The sequence below is a fragment of the Scyliorhinus torazame genome, chromosome 7 (assembly GCF_047496885.1).
Source record: "Scyliorhinus torazame isolate Kashiwa2021f chromosome 7, sScyTor2.1, whole genome shotgun sequence".
NCBI lineage: Eukaryota > Metazoa > Chordata > Chondrichthyes > Carcharhiniformes > Scyliorhinidae > Scyliorhinus > Scyliorhinus torazame.
The window spans coordinates 93102870-93128964 of NC_092713.1; the positions used below are offsets into that span (position 1 = coordinate 93102870).

The following is a 26095-nucleotide window of genomic DNA, read 5'->3' on the forward strand; positions in this document are numbered from 1 at the left end:
TGTCATATTAGAATGGTCACTTGTTAAAGAACCAATAGCATTAAAAACAATTTGTCTTCATAGTTAAATGCAAAGTCTCCAGGAAAATCTTCGCAACTCCTTTCTTTGAAATGAGTTCACAAAACTTTAACAGTTTTAAATATCCCTCAGGGTTATTCTAATTCGGCTCAAGAATGAATTAAAATGCACTTGTTGCATCGATTACTAATATTCGAAAGGAGTAGATGGCAAATCATCCTGGTGATAAACCCACGATACTTACGCTTTTGACATAAAACATGTGAATACAGAAAATTCATTTTGATTACACTTCCTTGCAAAGTCTTTCTGTGTTAAACGTTTCATAGAAATGATTCTGTTTTTGAATCACTGCTGCTTATAACCAGGAACTTCTTTATCCAAACAGTTTTGGTTTGTGTGAAAACTACATTGTATTTGTGGAACAACCAGTCAAAATTAACCTGTGGAAATTTCTAACATCATGGAGCGTGCGCAGTACTACCTACATGGATTGCTTTGAGTCAAATGATTCCATGGGAGTAAGTAGCCATTCAGTATGCAGAAAGATATAACATTTTACTTCTGTTGGATGATTCTATTTTCGGAGTGATACTTTCCTGTTTTAAAAAAAATATTTTTATTAGGGTATTTGAAAGTTTTTATAATAATAACAATGACATAAACATGGGTAACACGGTAGCATTGCGGTTAGCACAATTGCTTCTCAGCTCCAGGGTCCCAGGTTCGATTCCCGGCTTGGGTCACTGTCTGCGCGGAGTCTGCACGTTCTCCCCGTGTGTGCGTGGGTTTCCTCCAGGTGCTCCGGTTTCCTCCCACAGTCCAAAGATGTGCGGGTAAGGTGGATTGGCCATGCTAAATTGTCCTTAGTGTCCAAAATTGCCCTTAATGTTGGGTGGGGTTACTGGGTAATGGGAATAGGGTGGAGGTGTGGGCTTGGGTGGGGTGCTCTTTCCAAGAGCCAGTGCAGACTTGATGGGCTGAATGGCCTCCTTCTGCACTGTAAATTCTATGAACATGATATAATACACATTTCCACCCCCATCCCACTCTTCACACACCCCAACCACAAAACAACAATCTGGCCCTCTTGGAATACTGCTTCTGCTGACATTTTAATTTTCCCCGAGAAAGTCGACGAACGGCTGCCACCTCCGGGTGAACCCAACCATTGACCCTCTTAAGGCCAACTTTATTTTCTCGAGACTGAGAAACCCAGCCATGTCACTAACCCAGGTCTCTACACTCGGGGGCTTTGAGTCCCTCCACCTTAACAAGATCCGCCTCCGGGCTACCAGGGAGGCAAAGGCTAAGACGTCAGCCTCTTTCGCGCCCTGAACTCCCGGCTCTTCCGACACTCCAAAGATCGCTACCTCTGGACTCGGTACTACCCGTGTTTTTAGTACCGTGGACATTTCCTTAGCAAAATCCTGCCAAAATCCTCTAAGCTTTGGGCATGCCCAAAACATGTGGACCTGATTTGCTGGGCTTCCCGCGCACCTCGCAAACCTGTCCTCTACCCAGAAAAACTTGCTCATCCTAGCCACTGTCATGTGTGCCCGGTGGACTACCTTATATTGTGTCAGGCTAAGCCTGGCACATGATGAGAATGTATCAACCTTGCTTAGGGCATCCGCCCATAGACCCGTCTCTATCTCTCCTCCTAGCTCGTCCTCCCACTTGCCCTTAAGCTCCTCCACCGGAGTTTCCTCTGCCTCCGAGAGCTCCTGGTAAATATCAGATACCTTCCCCTCTCCCACCCAGGTACTGGAGACTACTCTATCCCGTATCCCCCGTGGCGGCAGCAGCGTCAAGGCCGGAACCTGCCTTCTCAAGAAGTCTCACACCTACAAATACCTGAACCCATTCCCTGCTGGCAATTCAAATTTATCTTCCAAGGCTTTCAAGCTGGGAAAGCTCCCATCTATAAATAGATTCCCCATCCTTCTAATTCCTGCCCTTTGCCAAATCCGGAACCCACCATCCAGCCTACCCGGTACAAACCAATGATTATTATAAATCAGGGTCCAAACCGATGCTCCCTCCACTCTCTTATATCTCCTCCACTGCCCCCAGATTCTCAGAACTGCAACCACCACCGGACTTGTGGAGTATCGGGCCGGCGAGAACGGAAGAGGTGCCGTTATCAGTGCTCCCAAACTGGTGTCTTTGTATGACTCCGCCTCCATCCGCTCCCATGCCGACCCCCCTCCACTACCCACTTCCTAATCATGGCTATATTAGCCGCCCAGTAGTAATTGCAGAAGTTCGGCAGCGCCAACCCACCCTACCCCCGACTGCGCTCCAGCAACACTTTCGTCACTTGCGGGGTTTTACTCGCCCACACAATGCCCAAAATAACCTTATTCACCCGCTTGAAAAAGGCCTTTGGGATGAAGATGGGGAGGCTCTGAAAGACAAACAGAAATCTGGGGAGGACCATCATTTTCATGGTCTGTACCCTCCCCGCCAGTGATAGCGGGAGCATGTCCCATCGCCTAAAGTCCTCTTTCATTTGTTCTACCAGCCGGGATAGGTTTAACTTGTGCAGAGCCGCCCATTCCCGGCCACCTGGATTCCCAGATAGCGAAAGATCTTTTCTACCATTCTAAGAGGCAGCCCACCCAGTCTGTAGTCTTGCCTAGATCGCGAACATCTCGCTTTTCGCCACGTTCAATTGATACCCTGAAAAATTGCCAAATTCCCCCAGGATCCGCATAACTTCCCCCACCCCCACCAACGGGTCTGAAATATACAAAAGCAGGTCATCTGTGTAAAGCGTGACCCGGTGTCCCCCCTCCCCCCACCCCGCCCCTTTTCCTGAGCTGGTCCATAGATCTGAATAATCCATAGATCCACCCAATGTGGGGCATGATCCGACACTGCGATTGCCGAGTACTCAGTATCCACGAGTATTAGCGCCCTGCTCGGAACAAAAAAGTCGATGCGAGAGTATATGTTGTGGACATGTGAGAAAAAGGAAAACTCCTTCGCCCTTGGCCGTGCATAACTCCATGGGTCTACCCCCCCCCCCCATCTGTTCCATGAACCCCTTCAATTCCTTTGCCGCGGCTGGCACCCTCCCTGTCCTGGATTTTGTCCTCCCATAATCAGGTTATGTGACTCTAAGTCTGGGATCTTACCTAACACCCGCCTCATAAATTCCACATCGTCCCAATTCAGAGCATATATGATCACGAGTAACTCCCGCACCCCCTCCAGCTTCCCACTCACCATTATGTACCTACCCCCCTTGTCTGACACGATTCTCCCTGCCTCGAATGCCACTCGCTTGTCGATCAAGATCGCTACCCTCCTGGTCTTTGAGTCCAGCCCTGAGTGGAATACTTGGCCAACCCACCCCTATCTCAATCTCGTCTGGTCTGTAACCTTTAGGTGTGTCTCTTGCAGCATTGCCACGTCCGCTTTCAGCCCCCTCAAATGCGCAAATACGCGAGCCCTCTTGACCGGCCCATTCAACCCTCTGACGTTCTATGTAATCAGCCTGCACCCCCCCCCACCCTGCCGACTAGCCATCACCCTTTTTAAGCCAGCCTCTAGCTTGCTCCCTCCGCCTTCTCGAGCCCCCCCCCTCGGGCATTTGCTGTTCCCGACCTCCCATTTGTCCCCTAGTAGCAGTTTGTCCCATCAACAAAGCAGCTCCCCCTCCTCCACGCCCCCCCAGCAACAGCACTAGAAACCCAACCCCCCAAGTCAAGCTCCAGCTCAACACCTGCTCACCCCCCACTGTGCTTCTGTGAATCAGCTGACCCATGCTGACTTGATTGCGCCCGCCCATGGCACCAAGCAGTCTGTCTCCCCATTGTTCTCTCCCCTCTCCCCCCACTTGCACAAACATATTAAAAGCATCACGTTCCCCAGTAAACAAACATCAGAAAAAAGGGTGAAAAAACAGCCACTTTAGAAAAACAAAACACCCAAAAACAGAACCAGCCCCAAAGACCATCCCCCCTCTAACCAGCTCCATGCAAGACAAATTTAACTTTAGCCATCAAAACAGCCCCTTATTACACATAGCACTACTTATACTTATCCAGCCCAGCACAACAAATCGCCACCACAGTACTCTCCAAGGCTTCAGTGTCTTTTAGTTCACCTCCAGCCTTTTTTCTTTAATAAAAGTCCATACTTCGTCTGGTGTTTCGAAGTAGAAGTCCCGTTCATCATGTGTGACCCACAGACGGGCGGGGTACAGCATCCCAAACTTCACCCCCTTCTTAAAGAGTGCCATTTTTGCCCGATTAAACCCAGCTCACCACTTGGCCAAGTCCGCGCCCAGGTCCTGATAAATGCGCAGCTCACAATTCTCCCACTTGCTGCTCCGTTCTTTCTTTGCCCACTGCAGGACGTGTTCTTTGTCCAGGAATCAGTGAAAGCGTACCACCATCGCCCTTGGCGGCTCGTTCGCTCGGGGCTTCTTCGCAAGGGCTCTGTGCGCTCTATCCACTTCCAGGGGTCGAGGGAACGCCTCAGCCCCCATCAACCTCTCCAATATGGGCAGCACAGTGGCGCAGTGGGTTAGCCCTGCTGCCTCACGGCGCCGAGGTCCCAGGTTCGATCCCGGCTCTGGGTCACTGTCCGTGTGGAGTTTGCACATTCTCCCCGTGTTTGCTTGGGTTTCGCCCACACAACCCAAAGATGTGCAGGGTAGGTGAATTGACCACGCTAAATTGCCCCTTAATTGGAAAAAATGAATTGGGTATTCTAAATTTTTTTAAAAGCTTCTCCAATATGTCCGTCACATAAGCCCTCGCCTAACCCTAATCCCTCACTGCCTTCAGGGAGGCCGACAATTCTAAGATTCTGCCTCCTGGACCTGTTCTCCAGGTCCTCCAGCTTCTCCTGCATTCTTTTCTGGCGGTTGTTCACCATCTCCATCTTGGTCTCCAGCACGGTTATGTGCTCGGACACCTTTTTCTCCACCTCCTGGAACGCTCTTCAGTGGGTCTTTTGATTCTGCACAACTTGATCAATCGAAGCCTTAACTGGGTCCAGCGTGTCCTCCTTCAGCTTGGCGAAGCAATCTTTGAAAAATGTCACCAGCTGCTCCGTCGACCACTGTGCCGTCTCCCCGCGGCCCTTGCTCTCCGCCATGCTTTCCCACGTTACCAGCTCTGCTCGCGTCTCCATTATAGGACTTTGTCTTCTCACACGGCCACTTCTGGTCCAATTCTCCATACACTGGAGGGGGATTTCTCCTCACTGTCTCACTCTTCACCGATTTATCCCATAAAATCCGGGAAAAAACGTGGGAAAAGGTCCAAAAGTCGGCCACAGGCGGGAGCTATCAAATGTGCGACCTACTCCTCCATGGCCACCACTGGAAGTCCTGAGTGATCCTAGGTGACACAATAAATTTTAATATAAAAAACAAATATGCTGATGATTGCACATTGCACAATGTTCACCACCATTCGAGACTCCTCAGATACTGAAGCAGTCAATATCCTTATGCAGCGAGAGCTGGATGACATTCAGGGCTGATAAATAGCAAGTAATATTTGCTCACAGTGCCAGGCAATGATTATCATAAGAGAGATTCCAGCCATCTCCCCTTGCCATTCAATGCATTACCATTGCTGAATGCCACATTATCAACTCTGCAGAGAATAACTCATCTCCTGACTTCCCAAAGCCTGTCCACCATCTACAAGGCATAGTTCAGGAGTGTAATGGAATACTCTTCACTTGCCTGGATGAGTGCATCTCCAACAGCATTCGGGACGTTCGACACCATCCTAAATAAAGCAGCCTGCTTCATTGACAACCCATTCATCACCTTCAACATTCACTCCCTTTGCCACCAACACAGATTAGCAACAGTTACCCTCTACAAGATGCACTGCCGGAACACACCAAGACTCATTCGACAGTACATTCCAAACTCGTGTCCTCTATCACCTAGAAGGACAAGGGCAGCAACTGCAAGTTGTCCTCAAGCCACACATTATCCCAACTTGGAAATATATTGCCATTCCTTCACTATTACTGGGTTAAAATCCTGGGTCTCCCTCTTTAACTGCTATGGGTGTACCTACACCACAGGGAGTGCATCAGTTCGAGAAGGTGCTCTGAACCACATTCTCAAGGACAATTAAAGATGGGCAATAAAATCGCTCGCCTAGCCAGCGATCTCCACATCCCCTGGATTGTTTATTGATCTTTTCCTGCATGCTTGAATACAGCTCCTGCTTCCTGCTGTGAAAAAGAGGCAGTCAAAGAACTTAGCTGCCTTTGATGTGGTGAGGGACAATAGAACATTACAGCGCAGTACAGGTCCTTCGGCCCTCGATGTTACGCCGACCTGTGAAACCAATCTAAAGCCCATCTACCCTATTCCATTATCATCCATATGTTTATCCAATGACCACTTAAATGCCCTTAATGTTGGCGAGTCCACTACTGTTGCAGGCAGGGCATGCCACGCCCCTACTACTCTCCGAGTAAAAAACCTACCTCTGACATCTGTCCTATATCTATCTCCCCTCAATTTAAAGCTATGTCCCCGCGTGCTAGCCATCACCATCCGAGGAAAAAGGCTCTCACTGTCCACCCTATCTAATCCTCTGATCATCTTGTATGCCTCTATTAAGTCACCTCTTAACCTTCTTCTCTCTAATGAAAACAGCCTCAAGTCCCTCAGCCTTTCCTCTAAGATCTTCCCTCCATACCAGGCAACATCCTGGTAAATCTCCTCTGCACCCTTTCCAATGCTTCCACGTCTTTCCTATAATGCGGCGACCAGAATTGCACGCAATACTCCAAATGCAGCCGCACCAGAGTTTTGTACAGCTGCAATATGACCTCATGGCTCCGAAACTCAATCCCTCTACCAATAAAAGCTAACACACCGTACGCCTTCTTAACAACCCTCTCAACCTGGGTGGCAACTTTCAGGGATCTATGTACATGGACTGCGAGATCTCTGCTCATCCACACTGCCAAGAATCTTACCATTAGCCCAGTACTCTATCTTCCTGTTATTCCTTCCAAAATGAATCACCTCACACTTTTCTGCATTAAACTTCATTTGCCACCTCTCAGCCCAGCGCTGCAGCTTATCTATGTCCCTCTGTAACTTGTAACATCCTTCCGCACTGTCCACAACTCCATCGACTTCAGTGTCATCCGCAAATTTACTCACCCATCCTTCTACGTCCTCCTCCAGGTCATTTATAAAAATAATAAACAGCAGTGGCCCCAAAACAGATCCTTGTGGTACACCACTAGTAACTGAACTCCAGGTCTAACATTTCCCATTAACCACCACCCTCTGTCTTCTTACAGCTATCCAATTTCTGATCCAAACCGCTAGATCACCCTCAATTCAATGCCTCCGTATTTTCTGCAACAGCCTACCGTGGGGAACCTTATCAAACGCTTTACTGAAATCCATATACACCACATCAACTGCTTTACCCTCATCCACCTGTTTGGTCACCTTCTCAAAGAACTCAATAAGGTTTGTGAGACACGACCTACCCTTCACAAAACCGTGTTGACTATCCCAAATTAATTATTCCTTTCTAGATGATTATAAATCCTATCTCTTATAATCCTTTCCAAGACTTTGCCCAAAACAGTACTGTGCCCAAAACACCCATAGTAAGGCTCACTGGTCTATAGTTACCGGGGTTGTCTCTACTCCCCTTCTTGAACAAGGGGACAACATTTGCTATCCTCCAGTCTTCTGGCACTATTCCTGTAGACAATGACGACATAAAGATCAAAGCCAAAGGCTCTGCAATCTCCTCCCTAGCTTCCCAGAGAATCCTAGGATAAATCCCATCCGTCCCAGGGGAATTATCTATTTTAACACTTTCCAGAATTGCTAATACCTCCTCCTTATGAACCTCAATCCCGTCTAGTCTAGTAGCCTGTATCTCAGTATTCTCCTCGACAACATAGTCTTTTTCCTGTGTGAATACTGACGAAAAATATTCATTTAGTGCCTCTCCTATCTCCTCGGACTCCACGTGCAACTTCCCACTACTGTCCTTGACTGGCCCTACTCTTACCCTAGTCATTCTTTTATTCCTGACATACCTATAGAAAGCTTTAGAGTTTCCCTTGATTCTACCTGCCAAGGACTTCTCATGTCCCCTCCTGGCTCTTCTTAGCTCTCTCTTTAGGTCCTTCCTGGCTAACTTGTAACTCTCAAGCGCCCTAACTGAACCTTCACATCTCATCTTTACATAAGCCTCCTTCTTCCTCTTGACAAGTGATTCAACTACTTTAGTAAACCACGGTTCCCTCGCTCGTGAGAAACTTCCTTCCTGCTTGACAGGCACATACTTATCTAGGACACGCAGTAGCTGTTCCTTGAACAAGCTCCACATTTCAATTATGCCATCCCCTGCAGTTTCCTTCCCCATCCTATGCATCCTAAGTCTTGCCTAATCGCATCATAATGACCTTTCCCCCAGCTATAACTCTTGCCCTGTGGTATATACCTATACCATTCCATCGCTAAAGCAAACGTAACCGAATTGTGGTCACTATCACTAAAGTGCTCACCTACCTCCAAATCTAACACCTGGCCTGGTTCATTACCCAGTACCAAATCCAATGTGGCCTCGCCTCTTGTTGGCCTATCTACATACTATGTCAGGAAACCCTCCTGCATACACTGGATAAAAACTGACCCATCTAAAGTACTCGTACTATAGCGTTTCCAGTCAATATTTGGAAAGTTAAAGTCCCCCATAACAACTACCCTGTTACTTTCGCTCCTATCCAGAATCATCTTTGCAATCCTTTCCTCTACATCTCTGGAACTTTTCGGAGGCCTATGGAAAACTCCCAACAGGGTAACCTCTCCTTTTCTGTTTCTAATCTCAGCCCATTCTACCTCAGTAAACGTCCTTTCTGCCACCGTAATACTGTCCTTGACTAACAATGCCACACCTCCCTATCTTTTACCACCTTCCCTAAGCTTACTGAAACATCTAAACCCTGGAACCTGCAACAACCATTCCTGTCCCTGCTCTATCCATGTCTCCGAAATGGCCACAACATCGAAGTCCCAGGTACCAACCCGTGCTGCAAGTTCACCCACCTTATTCCGGATGCTCCTGGCGTTGAAGTAGACACACTTCAAACCACCTTCCTGCCTGCCGGTACACTCCTGCGACCTTGAAACCTTACTCATGACCTCACTACTCTCAACCTCCTGTACACTGGAGCTACAATTCTGGTTCCCATCCCCCTGCTGAATTAGTTTAAACCCTCCCGAAGATCAGTAGTAGCAAGAGTGTTGATAAACATTGAGGTTAGCATCAAAGCAGGGTAATGGAGATACATTCAAGCATGAAGGATGGATGGATTTGTTTATTGTCACGTGTACCAAGGTATAGTAAAAAGTATTTTTCTACAAGCAGCTCAACAGATCATTAAGTACATGAAAAGAAAAGGAAATAAAAGAACACAAGGTACACAATGTAACTAGATAACACCGGCATCGGGTGAAACATACAGGGGTGTAGTGTTAATGATGTCAGTCCATAAGAGGGTCGTTTAGGAGTCTGGTAACAGTGGGGAAGAAGCTGTTTTTGAGTCTGTTCGTGTGTGTAAGGGAAAGACCAATGACCAATCCATCGAGCTGCTGTCTCTGGAGAAACAAAACTGTACATCATTGGCAATGCAATGTATTGATGAGTGAAATTGAATGGAAGATCTGCATTTCAAAGACTGCCAAGGAATTCCAAGCCCTTTGAGATGTTCTGTGCTTTGGAGGAAGCCTCTCACACTTGTAACAGCTGCTGCTTTAAATACTCTTGTCTGAGACAGCAGATGTAAGGAAAGGGTAAGTGAAAATGCAATGATTTTTCAACCTACTGCCTGGACTGCTCTTCAGGTTTCAGGCAGGGAACTCTGATGGGGGAGGTCTCTGATGGGGGAGATCTGTCATGGGAGGGGGGTCTCTGTTGGGAGGTCTGGGGCGGGGTCTGATGGGGGTTCGGCTTACCATCACGTGTGCATGCTGTGGGGGTGTGACCTGTAATTCCTGTAGTGGTGGGGAAGTATGCCACTACTTGTCAGCGGTGGGGGTGGGTGCAGAATTTGTTTGAGTCCGCTTTTGGGCATGTCTGGTAGGATGTTTTTCAGAGGCTGCAGCGCCGAGAATCATCCCGTTGTTCAGCAGCTTTTGCCATTTTTGGGGACTCGGGGTGTTTCTCTCCACCAAGGCCACACTCCAAGAGATCAGAGCTGACCACGCCAGCAGGAATGGCTAGGAGCCCCACCTCCAATAGCAAGGCCCCCAGGCCTGAATCCTGGCAGTACCAATCTGGCATCTGGGCACTCTGACACTTCCAGCCCTATACCCTAACGGTGTCCCTGGCAGTTCTACGTGGGCACCCTGGCAGTCCTGAGGTAGCAATGCCAGGGTGCCTGGGTGGCACTGCTAGGATGCCAGGCTGACAGTGCCTAGGTGCCTGGATGCCAGAGTGCCAGGGTACTACGCTGCCTGTCCCTGACAATCCAGGGGTCTCTAATGGCCTGCAAGACCCCTTGAGGTGCCATCACACCTGGTCCATATTTGTATAGACTAGTACTAAACGACGCCCTGGGCGAGCTCTTGCAGATGCGGCCGTTGACTCCCGGAATCATTTAATGGCTCATTTAAATATGCAGATCCACTGGGTGAGATCCACATTGCGCCAGGTGAAGTGCGTTTGGTGACTCGTGCTTGGCCTAGCGCCCGTCGCAGAGCCCAATTTGGGGCTCTCGCTCGATTCACCTGTTGCGCCCGGATCAACGCTGGGCGCAATGCCGTTGCTGAATTGTGCCCTAAGTCTATATTAGCGCTTGATAGAACTATAGAAGCTTTACAGCCATTCAGTTAATCATATTTGTGTCTGCACTCTGTGCTCCAGTAATCCAAAACTAATCTGACTGCCCTGCTTTCTTCTTATAGTCTTTCTGGTTTCAAATATTTATTCAATTTCTCTTCAAAATGTGTAATGGTGTTTGTTTCCTCAAAGCATCTGATGATTTGCTCCTCAATATAAATAAATTTCTCCTAATCTCTCATTTCCTCTCTTAGTGCTAATTTTAAATTGATAAGAACCATCACTACAGAGTGCACGTACAAAGCTTATGACCCTCCTGCCATGATTATATAGTGATTGTGGAACAGAACTTTGAAGACTTCCAATTTGTCATGAAATTATGTGTTTTACAGACATGGTTCCATGTTGCAAGCAAGAAAACTGGTGAATACCATAACATCAATTACAGGACTTCAGCATTTAATATTTTCCATCATATCAATACTTTTGAAGACAGCGGCTTTATTATTGTTGATGTATGCTCCTGGAAGGGGTAAGTACCTTGTTATGATCCCAGTTGATGTTATAACTGGACAATAAGATCCCAGAAATGGATCCTTGGCTCAAAAGACCGTAACTTAACAAAACATGGAGGAACAGAGTTACAGCACTGCTAATTACTTTTCGCAACAAGTTAAAAAAAAATTATTAACCATGAAAGAATTGAATTATGATACATTTCTCTTGGTTTTGGTGAGTCTAGCCGGGGTGAAAAGTTGGGGGAAGGAACCAAGGCTGGGGGGAGGAGTTTACAAGAGGAAATGGAGGGGAGGAATTTGTGTGTGGTGGTGGGGGAGGGGGAGGGGGGGCGGGGCTGGGGAGGAGGGGGTCTACAATTCATGGGTGTCATTCACGGTACTCTTTTGGGGATTGGATGGTGTTGAATATTAGGAGGGGGGGTGGACTATATATGTCAATGGTGACCATAAGCGATTCCTGATTTCTTTTTTTTTACTCTCCTTGGGAGGTTTCATTTTATTCGAGGCTTATATTGTCATGCGGGCCGTTGCTTGGGGGGTGGTGGGAGGATGGGATCGTTGTTGTTAATAAGGGGATTGACATTGATTTCATACTGGATGAAAATCTCAATATTACTCGATAATTTTTAAAGTTACATCATTTAGCAACCCTTTTGTCCAGTTCCCATCTCATGTGAGCAGTTTTGTTGAATATTGTATTACTTCCAATACAGGTCTGAGTTTATATATAATTACCTGTGGCTTGCCAATTTACGTGAAAACTGGGAAGAACTTAAAGTGAATGCAAGAAAGGCTCCTCAGCCAGAAGTTAGGAGATATGTTCTGCCATTGGATATAAACAATGTGAGTTTTTATTATTATAGAATATTAAGGGTAAATGGAACATTAAGTACATTTATTTCCTGAGTCAGAAACCATCACAGACACACAGATCTCTCATTTGACTATAATGGCCATAACGTAAATCAATTTGTATGGGATTTTGTTGTAATATTGGTCAGCGGTCCACTAAAACAGCACGAATTGGGCTAAATTGAGAAAAATGACAAATGCTGAAAAGTTGAAATACAAATTAGGCAATTTAGCAGTTGGAGTGAAAAGAAGGTTAAGATTCTGATGAAATGTCATTACCTAAAATGTTTCCCAACATTTATGTTTTTGAGATGCTGAAGGACTTGACATATATTTCCAGCATTTTCTGTTCATATTAGAGTTGATGCTGACAAGTTAACACTCAAAAGTAAAATGTTTAAAGGAACTCAGGTTGAACTATGGGTCACCTAACAGGACAAGGAGAACTACTTTGACTCCCTGGAGGAGGTCAACAAGTTTGTTCAGAAAATGAGCTGAGGAAATAGCAGTAAAAGGCAATGGCTTTAATATGGGCTTTAAGGATTCGGAAGGGGTCGGGCAACTACATCATGGGCTGTTGGTGGGGGAGGGTAGAAGTGGGGAAGGGAGAGAATTACAAGGGGTTGAGAAGGGAAATCTGATTGTCGGAGAGCTGCTACACTAGCGAACAGGCTGGTGTACAGAGAAGGGGGAAGCAGCAGCGCACCTCCCAGGAGAGAGGGAGCGCCTGGCAAGAGGGAGGGGGGAAGCGAGGTGCAGTTTGTCATGCTGTACCCTGCTGAACTATGGGCCATCAGGGGAAACAAAGAGTAAGAGGAAAGAGAATGGATTGGGGGGCAGAGAGGGGGATAAAGTCAAAGGAGGAAGGGGGGACAAGCAGGGGGGAGCTCATGGGAAGGGAGTGCCATGGGGGGGAAGCACAGGGGTTTTCAGGGGGGAGGATAGAATGTAATTGCACGTGGAGATGATGAAAAAGAGAAAGAAGACAGTGGCCATGTTGAATGGCCCAAGAGCGAGAGCAGGCCTGGGTTAACTGGGCAAGGCCCACAGGGTGAGTATGGCTGACCCCACAGGAGGGTGGGGGGGAGGGGTGGTGGGGGGGGGGGGGGGGACAGACGAATTAGAATAGCCACATGGAACATGAGAGGCCTCAAACGGCCGGTGAAAAGATCAAGAATCCTCGCCCATCTCAAATGCCTGAGGGTGGATGTAGCCTTCCTACAAGTGACACACCTAAGGGAGAGAGATTGACTGTGTGTAGGGAAGAGCTGGGTGGGAAAAATGTTTCAGCCGTGCTGCGACACTAGGGCAAGGGGGTGGCCATACTAGTTAACTGGACAGTAACATTCACAGCCACGAATATAGTGACTGACCCGGGGGGGGGGGGGGGATTTGTTATGGTCCGTGAACCCATGGAGGTTCAATCACGCAAAGAAAAAAGAATTCTCCTTCTCCCGCGTGCACAAGGCCTACTTGCGCATAGACTTTTTTATCGCAGGGAAAATGGTGCTTCCATGGTAGTGAGGGTGGAATACCCCACGATAGTGATCTCCAACCATGTGCTGCATTACATGGACGTGAGGTTGGAGAAGTGCCTGGCGCAGCGCCCCCATGAAAGCTGGACAAAGCCCTTCTCGCTGATAAAGAATTCTGTAAAAATATATCCCAAGCCACCGGTGGTTATGTAACCTGCAACCAGGACTGGGAGGTCTCACCCAATACATTCTGGGAGGCATTGAAGGCCGTGATCAGAGGCGGTGATAATAGCTGATAGGGCCCATAGAAGTGGTCCAAAGAAGGAATGGGCGGCTGATTGAATCCATGCTGGATGAGGATTGGCGGTACTCCACGGCACCAACCATGGAACTGCTGGCAGAGAGGAAAAAGCTGCCAATGGAATTTGATCTGCTCTCCGCAGGGAAAGCAGACCATCAGCTCCGCCAATATTTGGGGGCCTTTTACGAGTCAAAGCCAGCTGCATGCTGGCGCATCAACCATAGAAGCTGGCTGCCCGGAAAGAAATAGTATAAGTTAGGGACAGAAATGGTAGGATGGTTGCGGCCCCGAACGAGATTAATGAGACCTTTGAAAACAGGGTAGAATGGAGGTACCTCATGGAGGTGCTTGAATGGTTTGGGTTAGGATCAGGGTTCGCTACGTGGGTGAAACTCCCATGGCGAGCGTGCAGATGAATGTCACCAGTTCCGAGTAGTTTGGCCCCATAGCAGAACGAGGCAGGTGTGCCCTTTATCCCTGCCGAGAGGGCAACACATTGGAGGATTGGTCCTGCCAAACTTTTAATTCTATCGCTGGACAGCAAACGCAGAGAGGATGAGAGTGTGGCTGAGAAAGCCGGAGGCGGACTGGGTCCAAATAGAGGATGTCTCTCCAGGCCCTAGCCACTGCCTCACTCCTGGCACCCCCTGCCGCCCCCCCCTTCCCCCCGCCACCTCCACTCCCCTTAATGCAACTCGAGGTGGTGCACAGAGCGCACCTAACCAAGACACGGGTGAGCAGAATCATCCCAGAGGTGGAGGACAAGTGCGAGCAGTGTCAGTGGCCATGCGTTCTAGTCCTGCCCCAGACTCGATGGGTTCTGGACAGCATTCTTTGAGCCATGTCATGGGATGTGGGGCTAAGATGGAGCCATGCCCATTTGTTGCGGTCATCAGGGTGTCAGAGCACCCAGAGCTCTTCATTGGGAAAGGAGCGGAAGATCGCCCAGTGGAGACTTTTGCTCAGATGGAAGTCGGCAGCACCACCCAGTGCCTTAGAGTGGCTGAATTCCTGAAACTAGAGAAAATAAAATTCTCAATCAGAGGATCGGAGGAGAGATTCTATGACTCATGGAAAAAATATACCAACCTCTTCGAAGAGCTAATCAGCAACTTTGAGGGGGGGGGGAGCAGATAGGAAGGGAGGGGGTAGGGAGGGGGAAGGAGGCATGGGGGGGGGTGAGGGAGAACAGCCAGGGGGAACACACATAACAGAGAGGAGATATGGGAAGGCAGGCCGTACACCTGGAGGTCTACAGGCCCCTCCCACGCATAAAAGAACAGGGGGACAGAGCACCCGTCTCATCCTTTGTAATTGATGGTAACTCCTTCCGTCACTGTAAATAAAATAGTATATTCTTTTTACAATGTTCACCATTGTAAATAAAGAAATACTATTACTGGGACTATTGCCACAGATGCTGTGACAACCTGTGATACATATATTGTTCTTGTTGTTGTTTTTATCCTTGTTTGTAAATTTTGATGTAAAGCACTAAAACCCCCCAAAAATACAAAAATAAATTAATTTCAGTGCCAGTGAAATGCCAGCTGCATAAGACCTACATCCCAACAATTGACTGATCAAATCAAAAGTATGTTCCTTCAGTTGTTTATAGTAAGGCAAGTAGAGTACTCAACCAGCCCACGCTTGCAAAACCCAAAACAAAATGTTAGATGCAATTCTATGATTTGGCAGCACTTGCTGAACAAACCTGAGTGTGCTGATAGCTACACAAACAAGCAATTTAAGATAATAAATTGATCTCTTAGCATGATTCATTTGCACTTTGTAGAGCTGACATTCATATGAAGGGACCTATTCTCTCATGACGCCGAGGACCTGGATTCGATCCCAGCCCTGAGTCCCTGTCCATGTGGAGTTTGCACATTCTCCCCGTCTCTGCATGGGTCTCACCCCCACAACTCAAAGATGTGCAGGTAGGTGATTGGCCACACTAAATTGCCCCTTCACAAAAAAGAATATAAAAAATTGAACGTACCTGTTCTCTGTTATCAAAAGGAATATGTTTAAGTCTTGCGCCTTTTTTGAATTACCTAGGAACTTGGGAGCCAATAGTTCCGCATTGCTTTCTCCATGGCAAAACCTCTGCCAATTCGTCGACTTACTTAAAAGCAGCACCCTTTTCTCCAGCAGTATAAAGTGTTGTGATTGTTTAAAATGTGGTATTCTTGGATTTGCCCTGATGAGTGCACTAAAGGATAAGTTCCAGCACCATATCTCTCTTTTCAGCAATATTCAAGTGTATTTACCAAAATGAAAATGTGTCTTTTGGTTTCCTTGATGGTCTAGTCACTTTCTCTGTATTGCACCATAAATTACTTCTGCATTTATAAAACACAGTGGTTGCACTGAATTGCTTGTTCCATGCCAACACACACTTCATATCCTTCAGGAGCTGAATTGCTCAGGCCACCCTGACCCTATCACTGGACCATATGGCCCAGAGGAAGAGGGTCCTTCAGTTATGTATATTTTTTAAGTGTGCACCTCTTTGGTATTGCAAGCTGTTTGCTAGGCCTGGATCCCACTTGTATGGTCCCTGTACATTGTTGTGGAGGCCAAAAAACCAGCATTGACTGAGCCAGCTCAGTCAGTGCCTTTTTTCCCCAAGAGTCCTGTCTTACTTCCACCATAGTTACCCTGGTGAAGCTTTAGGCCCATAAACATTTATTTAAAAACATTGAAATGAAGAATTCTTGCCTTCTCACTTAGTACTATATCCGGCGGTGCATTTTGTACAGTGCCTTGTTTATTGTGTCTTATCTAGGTTGAACATGGCAAAAATCTAGTGTCTCTCAACACCACGACGGCCACTGCTACTGTTCGGCAAGATGGAACAATTTGGCTGGAACCAGAAGTGCTCTTCTCAGGGTCTCGGCAAGGTGATGCCCTTTTACACGAGGATGTGCAAAAAAAAAAAATCTTACAAGATGTTTTTGGAGATTGCTTTAAATTTGCATAAAACACATTTTCTCTGTTACAGCATTTGAATTTCCTCAAATTAACTATCAGAAATTCAGTGGCAAAGACTACACCTATGCTTACGGACTGGGATTGAACCATTTTATTCCAGATAAGGTAAAAAACTGGGTATCTGGAAAGGAAATTATATTTAGCAGGAAATGAATTTGTTCCCACTTTAACCTATTCTTCTCCCGTGCAGATATACAAGTTAAACGTGAAAACAAAGGAGCATTGGTTATGGCAGGAACCGGATACATATCCATCAGAACCCATCTTTGTTCCACGTCCGGATGCGATGGATGAAGATGATGGTATTAAATAAGGCTGTGTTTGCTACCAATGCTGTGCTTGCTCAGTTGTACTGGTTTACTCTGTGACGCCATTGCAAGTGACAGAGTAGGCAGCAGAGATGCTTATCAAACAGTTATTAAAGACAGTGATTAAAAAGACCTCACCTTCTCCAAGTTAGTGGGGTGGAGGGGGAGGAATGGAGCTGGGGATTGGGATAGGGAGGGAGAGGAGTTGACTGATCCACCCGGTGATGGCCACAATTCTGGATTACAATCTTAATATCCCGCCTTTGGAGCTCTGGCGCTTCTTCTGGTTTGAAACTGTGGCCTCCCTGTAGTTTCTGAATCCCCACTCTAGAGTCTCTTTCCATTTAATCCGTGCCTGTCACCAGGAAGAAGGCCCACAGCTCCTAATGTGGTTTTTGGAGGTTGTAATCTGGAATCCAAATAAGATCAAACTGGCATTGTGTGTCTTGCAAATTATGTCATTGATTTTCTGCCCATGTTTGGACAAGTGTGCAAATGGGTATCAGCAGCCATCTTGCGCAGCCATCTTACATTGGCAGGAGTCAGAGAGGTTTACAGCACAGTTAATGCCCTTCAGCCCATCTCATCTGCACTGGTCTAGAACAACCACCTAAGTATTTTAATCCCATTTTCCAGCACTTGGCCCATAGCCTTGTATGCCTTGGCATCACAAGTGCACATCTAAATACTTCTTAAATGTTATGAGGGTCTCTGCCTCCACCACCTTTTCAGACAGTGAGTTCCAGACTCTCACCACCCTCTGGGTGAAAATGTTTTTCCTCACATACCCTTTAAACCTCCTGTCCCTTATCCTAAATCTATGCCCCCTGGTAATTGATCCCTCCACCAAGGGGAAAGGTTTCTTTGTGTAAGGGGTGGCGGCATGGTGGCGCAGTGGTTAGTTAGCACTGCTGTTTCATGGCACCGAGGACCCGGATTCGACCCCGGGCCCGGGCCACTGTCCATATGGAGTTTGCACATTTTCTCCATGTCTGCATGGGTCTCATCCTCACAAATATAAAGAACTGCAAGGTAAGTATATTGGCCATGCTAAATTGCCCCTTAATTGGAAAAAAAACAATTTGGTACTTTTAATTTATTTTTTAAATGTTTCTTCATGTCTACTCAATCTGTACTCCTCATAATTTTACACATCAAAATCATGTCCCCCCCTCAATCTCCTCTGCTCCAAGGAAAACAACCCCAGTATATCCAAGCTCACTTCATAGCTCTCTTCCAGCCTAGGAAACACCCTGGTAAATCTCCTCTGCACCCTTTCCAGTGCTATTGCATCACTCCTACAATGTGGATTCCAGAACTGCACACAAGACTCTAGCTGTGACCTCATTAATGTTTTATACAGTTCCAGCATAACCTTCCTGCTCTTAAACTCTATGCCTCAGCTAATAAAGTAAGAAGTCTTACAACACAAGGTTAAGGTCCAACAGGTTTGTTTCAAAATACAAGCTTTCGGAGCACTGCCCATTCCTCACCTGAGGAAGGAGCAGTGCTCTGAAAGCTAGTGTTTTGGAACAAACCTGTTGGGCTTTAACCTGGTGTTGTAAGATTTCTTACTGTGCTCACCCCAGTCCAACGCCGGCATCTCCACACCTCAGCTAATAAAGGCAAGTATACCATATGCCTTCTTAACCACTGTATCTACCTCCCCTGCTACCTTAAGGGACTGGTGTACATGCACACCAAGGCCCCTCTGATCCTCGGTGCTTTTCCAGGCTCCTGCCATTCATCATGTACTCCCTTGCCTTGTTTGTCCTGCCCAAGTGCATCACCTCACACTTATCCAGATTGAATTCCATTTACAATGATCAGCCTGTCGTGTTCATCACCCAGGGGTAACACGGACTGCAACTGGATGCAGTTGTACTTGAAAGTAGACTCCAAACTTTGATGTAAGTTCAATACGCTTTATTGAACTTGTTAAGCAGTGCACACAGTTCGCTGTGGGTTTGACACTCTACTAATCTAAGCGTGCTTACTATAACTAACTAGACCAGACGAGCTCTGATCCACGCGTAGAAGGTGCTAACTGATATATACACCCTGACTGTCACTACAGTTGTCACCAGTGAAAAGAGGCAGAGTGTTGATGCCTCGTGTGTTTTATAGTGGCAGTCCACCTTCTAGTGTTCTGCCTGGTGATTGGTTGTGTTCTGTCCTGTGTTGTGATTGGCTGTACTAGGTGTCTGTTACTGCCTGTCTGTATCTCATTATGTGCATGAGTGCATATCATGACATCTCTCCTTTTTTCAACAAAAAAAATGTTGGTTGCTTGGAGCATATGCGACTGTATTTGCATGTAGAACTATTTACATTAAATGGCAAGTGGATGAAAGCGAGTGGATGAATATATACATAAGAGGTGTGTAGCGTGCAGATACAGAACAAAATTTACAAGATAAATGTCTATAAGTCCAATCTTTGGGGCTTGCGTCTGATCCTAGTCAGCCGCCTGAGAGGTGGAGGTGGGGACGATGGCGCCTTGACAGGCGGGATTGCTGCCAGATTGGTTGCCTCGTGGTGCGAGGTGTCCGGATGAGGCATAACAACATATGGAAAAGTAGGATCTGGTGGTGGGCAGGCAACTTTGCGCAGTGCCCTTCTGTTGCGCCTGACAATGGAGCCATCAGCCATACGAACTACAAACGATCTGGAAGCAGGCTGTCGAACAACAACAGCCTCCATCAGGTAGCTTGATGCGAACCGCATCTTCCGGAGATAGCACAGGCAAATCGTAGCATGAGCATCGTACGTCAGCTTTTGCCGGTTCCTGAGTTGCTGAACCTTTTGCAGCACTGGGACGTGATCCAGGTCTGGTAAGTGTATGGCTGGAACAGTCGTTCGCAGGTCTCTATTCATAAGGAGTTGAGCCGGAGACATACCGGTGGACAGGGGGGTTGCCCTGTACGTCAACAGCACAAGGTTGAAGTCAGAAGCAGAGTCTGCAGCCTTGCAGAGTAGTTGCTTCACTATATGGACCCCTTTCCTCAACCTTCCCGCTGGACTGCGGGTAGTGTGGGCTTGAGGTGATGTGGTTGAATTGGTACGACTTGGCGAAATTGGACCACTCTTGGCTGTGGAAGCAGGGACCATTGTCACTCATGACAGTGAGTGGAATACCATGCCTGGCAAATGTCTCCTTGCAGGCCTTGATGACTGTCCTTGATGTGAGGTCTGCCAACTTCACAACTTCTGGGTAATTTGAGAAGTAATCTATGATGAGCACATAGTCACGCCCATTGGAGTGAAAAAGGTCGATTCCCACCTTGGACCACGGAGAGGTCACGATCTTGTGTTGCTGGAGTGTTTCTTTTGTTTGAGCAGGCTGGAAACGCTGGCAGGTCGCACAATTGAGGACCATGTTGGATATGTCCTGGCTGATTCCAGGCCAACAGACAGCCTGCCGAGCCCTGCGCCTACACTTTCCGACACCTAGGTGTCCCTCGTGGATTTGTTTGAGCACTAAGCTCTGCAGGCTGCGAGGAATAACAATACGATCTAGCTTGAGGAGGATCCCCTCGACGACTGTCACATTGTCCTTCACATTAAAGAACTGAGGGCATTGCCCTTTTTCCCAGCCATTTGCAAGGTGGTGCATTACACGCTGCAGAAGAGGGTCTTTGGCAGTCTCTTCACGAATGCTGATCACTCTTTCATCTGAGGCCGGGAGGTTGCTGGCACACAGCTGCACCTGTGCCTCAATCTGGCGGATGAAGTCAACCTGTTCACAGGGCGAGGTGATGGAGCGGGACTGGGCATCCGCAATTATCACCTCCTTGCCTGGTGTGTATACTAACTCAAAATCGTACCTTCGGAGTCGAAGGAGAATGCGCTGAAGACTGGGCGTCATGTCATTCAAGTCCTTATGAATGATATGGACCAAGGATCTGTGGTCAGTCTCCACTGTGAATGTAGGTAGACCGTAGACGTAGTCATGGAACTTTACAATGCCGGTTAGGAGGCCCAGGCACTCTTTTTCTATCTGGGCGTACCTCTGTTCAGTAGGAGTCATGGCCCTTGACGCATAAGCAACTGGAGCCCAGGACGTGGAGTCAACCCTCTGGAGGAGCACCGCACCAATGCCGTCCTGGGATTTTTGTTTCCCTGTCCGGGTCAAAAAACGCTAGTGCCAGAGCAGTGGTGAGCTTTGCTTTGAGCTCGAGCCACTCTGCTTGATGTGTGGGTAGCCACTGGAATGCAGTGGACTTCTTCACCAGATGCCTGAGAGCCGTGGTGTGTGAGACCAAGTTGGGAATGAATTTTCCCAAGAAGTTCAGCATTCCGAGGAAGCATAGTACCGCCTTCTTGTCTTCTGGGGTCTTCATGGCATTAAAGGCCTTGACCTTGTTTGAATCTAGTCGCACACCCTGCTGGGATATCTGGTCGCCCAAGAACTTGATGGTTGACATGCCAAAGGCGCACTTGGCCTTGTTCAGCTTGAGTCCGTTTGCATGGACAAAGACGTGTTTGAGACGGGATATGTGTTCCTCGGGGGTCGTGGACCATATGATTACATCATCTACGTAGACACGCACACCCTCAATGCCCTCCATCATCTGCTCCATGATCCTGTGGAAGATTTCAGAGGCTGAGACAATGCCGAACGGCATACGGTTATAACAGTACCTGCCAAATGGTGTGTTGAACGTGCAGAGCTTCCTGCTGGACTCTTCCAGTTGTATCTGCCAGAAACCACGCAATGCATCTAGCTTCGTGAAGAATTTGGCGTGTGCCATCTCACTGGTCAGTTCATCCCGCATCGGGATCGGGTACTGTTCCCACATTATGTTCTGGTTAAGATCTTTGGGATCTATGCATATCCGCAGCTCTCCTGAGGGCTTCTTCACACAGACCATTGAGCTGACCCAGTCAGTCGGTTCCGACACTTTGGAGATGATGCCCTGGTCTTGGAGCTCCTGTTGCTGTGCCTTTAAATGTTCCTTCAGAGGAGCCAGCACCCGGTGTGGTGCATGGATTACAGGTGTGGCATCAGGGCTGAGTAGGATCTTGTAGCAGTATGGCAGAGTGCCCATTCCATCAAACACATCTGGATATTGAGCAAGGATGTCACCAATGTCAGCCTGAAGATCCACATTGGAAGAAGACATGGCATGGACTCGCTGTACAAGGTTGAGTAGCTTGCATGCATGGGCACCAAGCAGGGATGCCTTATCAGGCTTGACAATTTTGAATCGCACTGTGACATTGATGGTCTTGTTGGAGCCGAATAGATGACAAGATCCTCGTGCAGTTATGGCATTGCCATTATAATCGAGGAACTGGCAGGCTGGCGGAAGAATTTTGGGTTGCTTTTTAATGCGGTCAAAATCAGCTTGAGAGATGAGATTGGCAAAAGCACCAGTGTCCAGCTTGAACTGGATGCTGCATTGATTAACTTGTATGACAGCATGCCATTCGTCTGCGGAATTCACATTGAGGATAGATAGGCATCTTGCTGAATTTGAAGAGGCATACTCACATCTAGTGATGATGCCCACACGATCGGGGGACTCCAGGCAGTCGTCCTCTGGATCCGTAGTGCTACCAGGATCTGAATCCAGTAAATCTTGCTGTACATATTAAATGCGCTTGCGTTGGAATTGGGATCGCTGGCCCTTGACTGGTGGTGCAGACCTGCACAAGGCTGCATAATGTCCAGGCTTCCCGCAAGTTAAACATCGCCTGCCTTTTGCAGGCATTGCCGCTTTAAGTGGGTCGTGCCGCAGTTCGGGCACGTCATGACGTTGACGTCGTTACACTCCGTGCATCGTCGCACATGCGCAGTGCGGTCAGCCGACGTTCGCATCTGCGCAGTTTGGTTTTCGTCCGCTTCGTTCTCCCGTTCGTGTTGCACATGCGTGGGGCCCCGGGAAAAGCGCACAAAATGGCAGCTTTCATCGATACTGAGGCGCTGCATCCGGGCAATGGCCTGTACACTCTCTGCCTCGTGGTAGGCAAGTTTTTCGTATTCTGCCAATTTGAAACGGGAATACCGATTTCTCGCATGCTCATGCACTATACACGTCTCGATTGCGACTGGCAGGGTCACGTGCTTAATTTTGAGGAGTTGCTCCCGCAAGGAATCGGAGTGCATCCCAAACACGATCTGATCCCTGATCATGGAATCATCGGTTGCACCATAATTGCAGATCTGCGCTAATATACGGTGATGAGTTAGAAAGGATTGGAACGGTTCATCCTTTCCCTGAAGGCGTTGCTGGAAGATATAGCGCTCAAAGCTCTCGTTTGTTTCGACTTCACAGTGACTGTCGAACTTCTCTAAAACGGTGTTGAATTTGGTCTTGCCCTGGCCGTCGGTAAAATTAAGCCAGTTGAAAATCTGGATGGCTTGGTCCCCCGCAGTTGATAGGAGCAGCGTGATACTTCTGGCATTGGACGCATCCTCGTGGTCAGAGGCCTCAATGTAGAGAAGGAACCTTTGCTTGAAGATCCGCCAGTTGGCACCAAGATTGCCGAAGATCCGTAGCAGTGGAGGGGCCTGGATCTTCTCCATGCCGCTGGAAGGCACTTGCTGGTCGTCACGGAATCACTCGAGGTAAACCACTTGGAGATAGTAGATTACTGGTACCATGTTGTGTAAATCACCCAGGGGTAAGACGGACTGCAACTGGATGCAGTTGTACTTGAAAGTAGACTCCAAACTTTGGTGTTGGTTCAATATGCTTTATTGAACTTGTTAAGCAGTGCACACAGTTCGCTGTGGGTTTGACACTCTACTAATCTAAGCATGCTTACTATAACATACTAGACCAGACTAGCTCTGAGCCATGTGTAGAAGGTGCTAACTGATATATACACCCTGACTGTCGCACCAGTGGAAAGAGGCAGAGTGTTGATGCCTCGTGTGTTTTATAGTGGGAGACCACCTTCTAGTGTTCTGCCTGGTGATTGGTTGTGTTCTGTCCTGTGTGTTGATTGGTTGTACTGGGTGTCTGCCACTGCCTGTCTATCTCATTATGTGCATGAGTGCATATCATGACACAGCCCATAGACATAGTGATAACTTAAATTTTGGATCAGGTAGGAGGATGTCAGATGGTGCTTGCTTTGCAGTTAATGATAACTTTGAATGGCAGCAGAGGTTTCTATTCTACTTTACCTCCCTTATATCACGAAAGTGGGAAAAGCAGGTTGAATTTGTCACTGTGACCTGGGATTCTTCCCTTTAGGCTCCAGATAACCTTGCACATCAGTAACTAAGCAGGTAGAGTGATTCTAGTTGAACAAAAAGTGGGACGCTCATGAGGACTGGTAAACTGTGCAGTTGTGGTTAGTTAATCCACAGTGATGGTCCACACTTTGGGAGGCCCTAAGTCTTGGCTTTTGTCAGTTTGAAACTAAACTCTCTGGATTTGTGTGAATGTGGTGTTTCTACAAGCATAACTCTTACTAACTTTGTTTGGAGACCCTTGAGCATGAGGGTAGACTTCCAATTGTCATGCATTCATACATCTGATGAACGATGTGCAAACTGCCTCTCAGACCATTTACATCCAATCTCCTCATGTAATTGCCTAATTGTGGATAACTGCTGCTGTGGCGTCTCAGACTTTCCCAGTCTCTTTTTAAAAACAAAACCTCAAGGAATGATCAGTAATAATCCCTGATGGCTCATTCTGCATGTTAACCGCCTAGCACCGAGATGTGCCTTAGATTTCACACATGCATGCAACCAGATGTGTGAGTTATGAAAGGGATTATGTTAAACATTAGACTGAGGCAGCAAGAGATAATTACTTGAATTAACAGGGGGAAAATATGATGGTTAATGATTTTTTTTACTTGTTAACAGGAATATTACTGACTTCCGTTGTAAGCCCAGGTTCAGGACAAAGACCTGCCTTCCTTCTGATTCTTGATGCCAAGGATCTCAGTGAAATAGCTAGGGCAGAAGTGGAGACCAACATTCCTGTTACCTTCCATGGAATGTACAAACCATGATGACCTATGACGCAGCATAACGGATTAGTGTAGGCATTGAAAAATACTGCAATGTAAAACCAAAACTACAGAACAAAAGAAAAAAAATCATGCTAACATCATATTCCTTCTTTTAGCTGGTATGCCAGTACATATGAAAATATATATGATCTTAGTTCATAACTTGCATTTGTTGTATTGTGTACTTCAAAACTATTCATCAAAATTAGTTAATGCCAATAGTGGATTTCTATGTGAAGCCAAGTATTCATTGTTTGTTATAACAGCTGTTAGTGTAACCAGAAGTTAATGTTTAAGAAAAAGGTTTAAAAAAAATCAAAGTTGCTTTCTGTTTAAGTTGTGATGAATAAAATCTTTTGACATGTTATTTTTGTCCCTCAAGGTCTATATTGTATGTAGTTGTGATTATCAAGCTGAGATAATGGTAACAAAATGATGGTGTACTTCTAGCAGCATGACATGACTATTGGTCTTTCTCCATTACCTATCTCCCAAGCTACAGGCAGATTGTGGGATGCAATTCCCACTCCACTGGATTACAGCAGAGTTGAAAAGCAATGCATGTTCTAGTTTATGTCTGGAATGTCAGACCTAATGAAATAATTTTGAGTACCTTAGAAAATAAAATATGAACCTGCTGCTGAGGGAAAGTAGGTAAAATTCAGGAGGACAATTTCCATGGGGATTGCCTGATCTCTTGTCATAATGTGGGCAGAAATGCAGAACCTATAGTGTAAAGGGCTGATTATGTTTTTTTCTCCAGTTTTCAGCTAAAGTTGGGAGAAACCTTACGGAAATTCTAGTCTCTAGTTTTTATTGTTGAGTTTGGATT

General features: G+C 47.0%; 1 protein-coding gene across 2 annotated transcripts in view; it reads left to right on the forward strand.

Annotated features, from left to right (window-relative positions):
* The window catches only part of LOC140426379 (retinoid isomerohydrolase-like), a 66683-nt gene extending 41053 nt beyond the window's left edge, over positions 1–25630 (forward strand). Inside the window, exons 8-14 of one of the 2 annotated variants that reach the window (XM_072511064.1) lie at positions 407–539; positions 11225–11364; positions 12064–12193; positions 16770–16884; positions 16986–17080; positions 17166–17277; positions 25115–25630. In XM_072511064.1, coding sequence (XP_072367165.1) covers positions 407–539; positions 11225–11364; positions 12064–12193; positions 16770–16884; positions 16986–17080; positions 17166–17277; positions 25115–25263 — 874 coding nt within the window. In that variant the 3' untranslated portion in view covers positions 25264–25630. Of the gene's footprint in view, positions 1–406; positions 540–11224; positions 11365–12063; positions 12194–16769; positions 16885–16985; positions 17081–17165; positions 17278–25114 lie in introns of those variants that run through there. The other variant, XR_011948194.1, reaches the window with a different exon arrangement.
* The last annotated feature ends 465 nt before the right edge of the window (positions 25631–26095 follow it).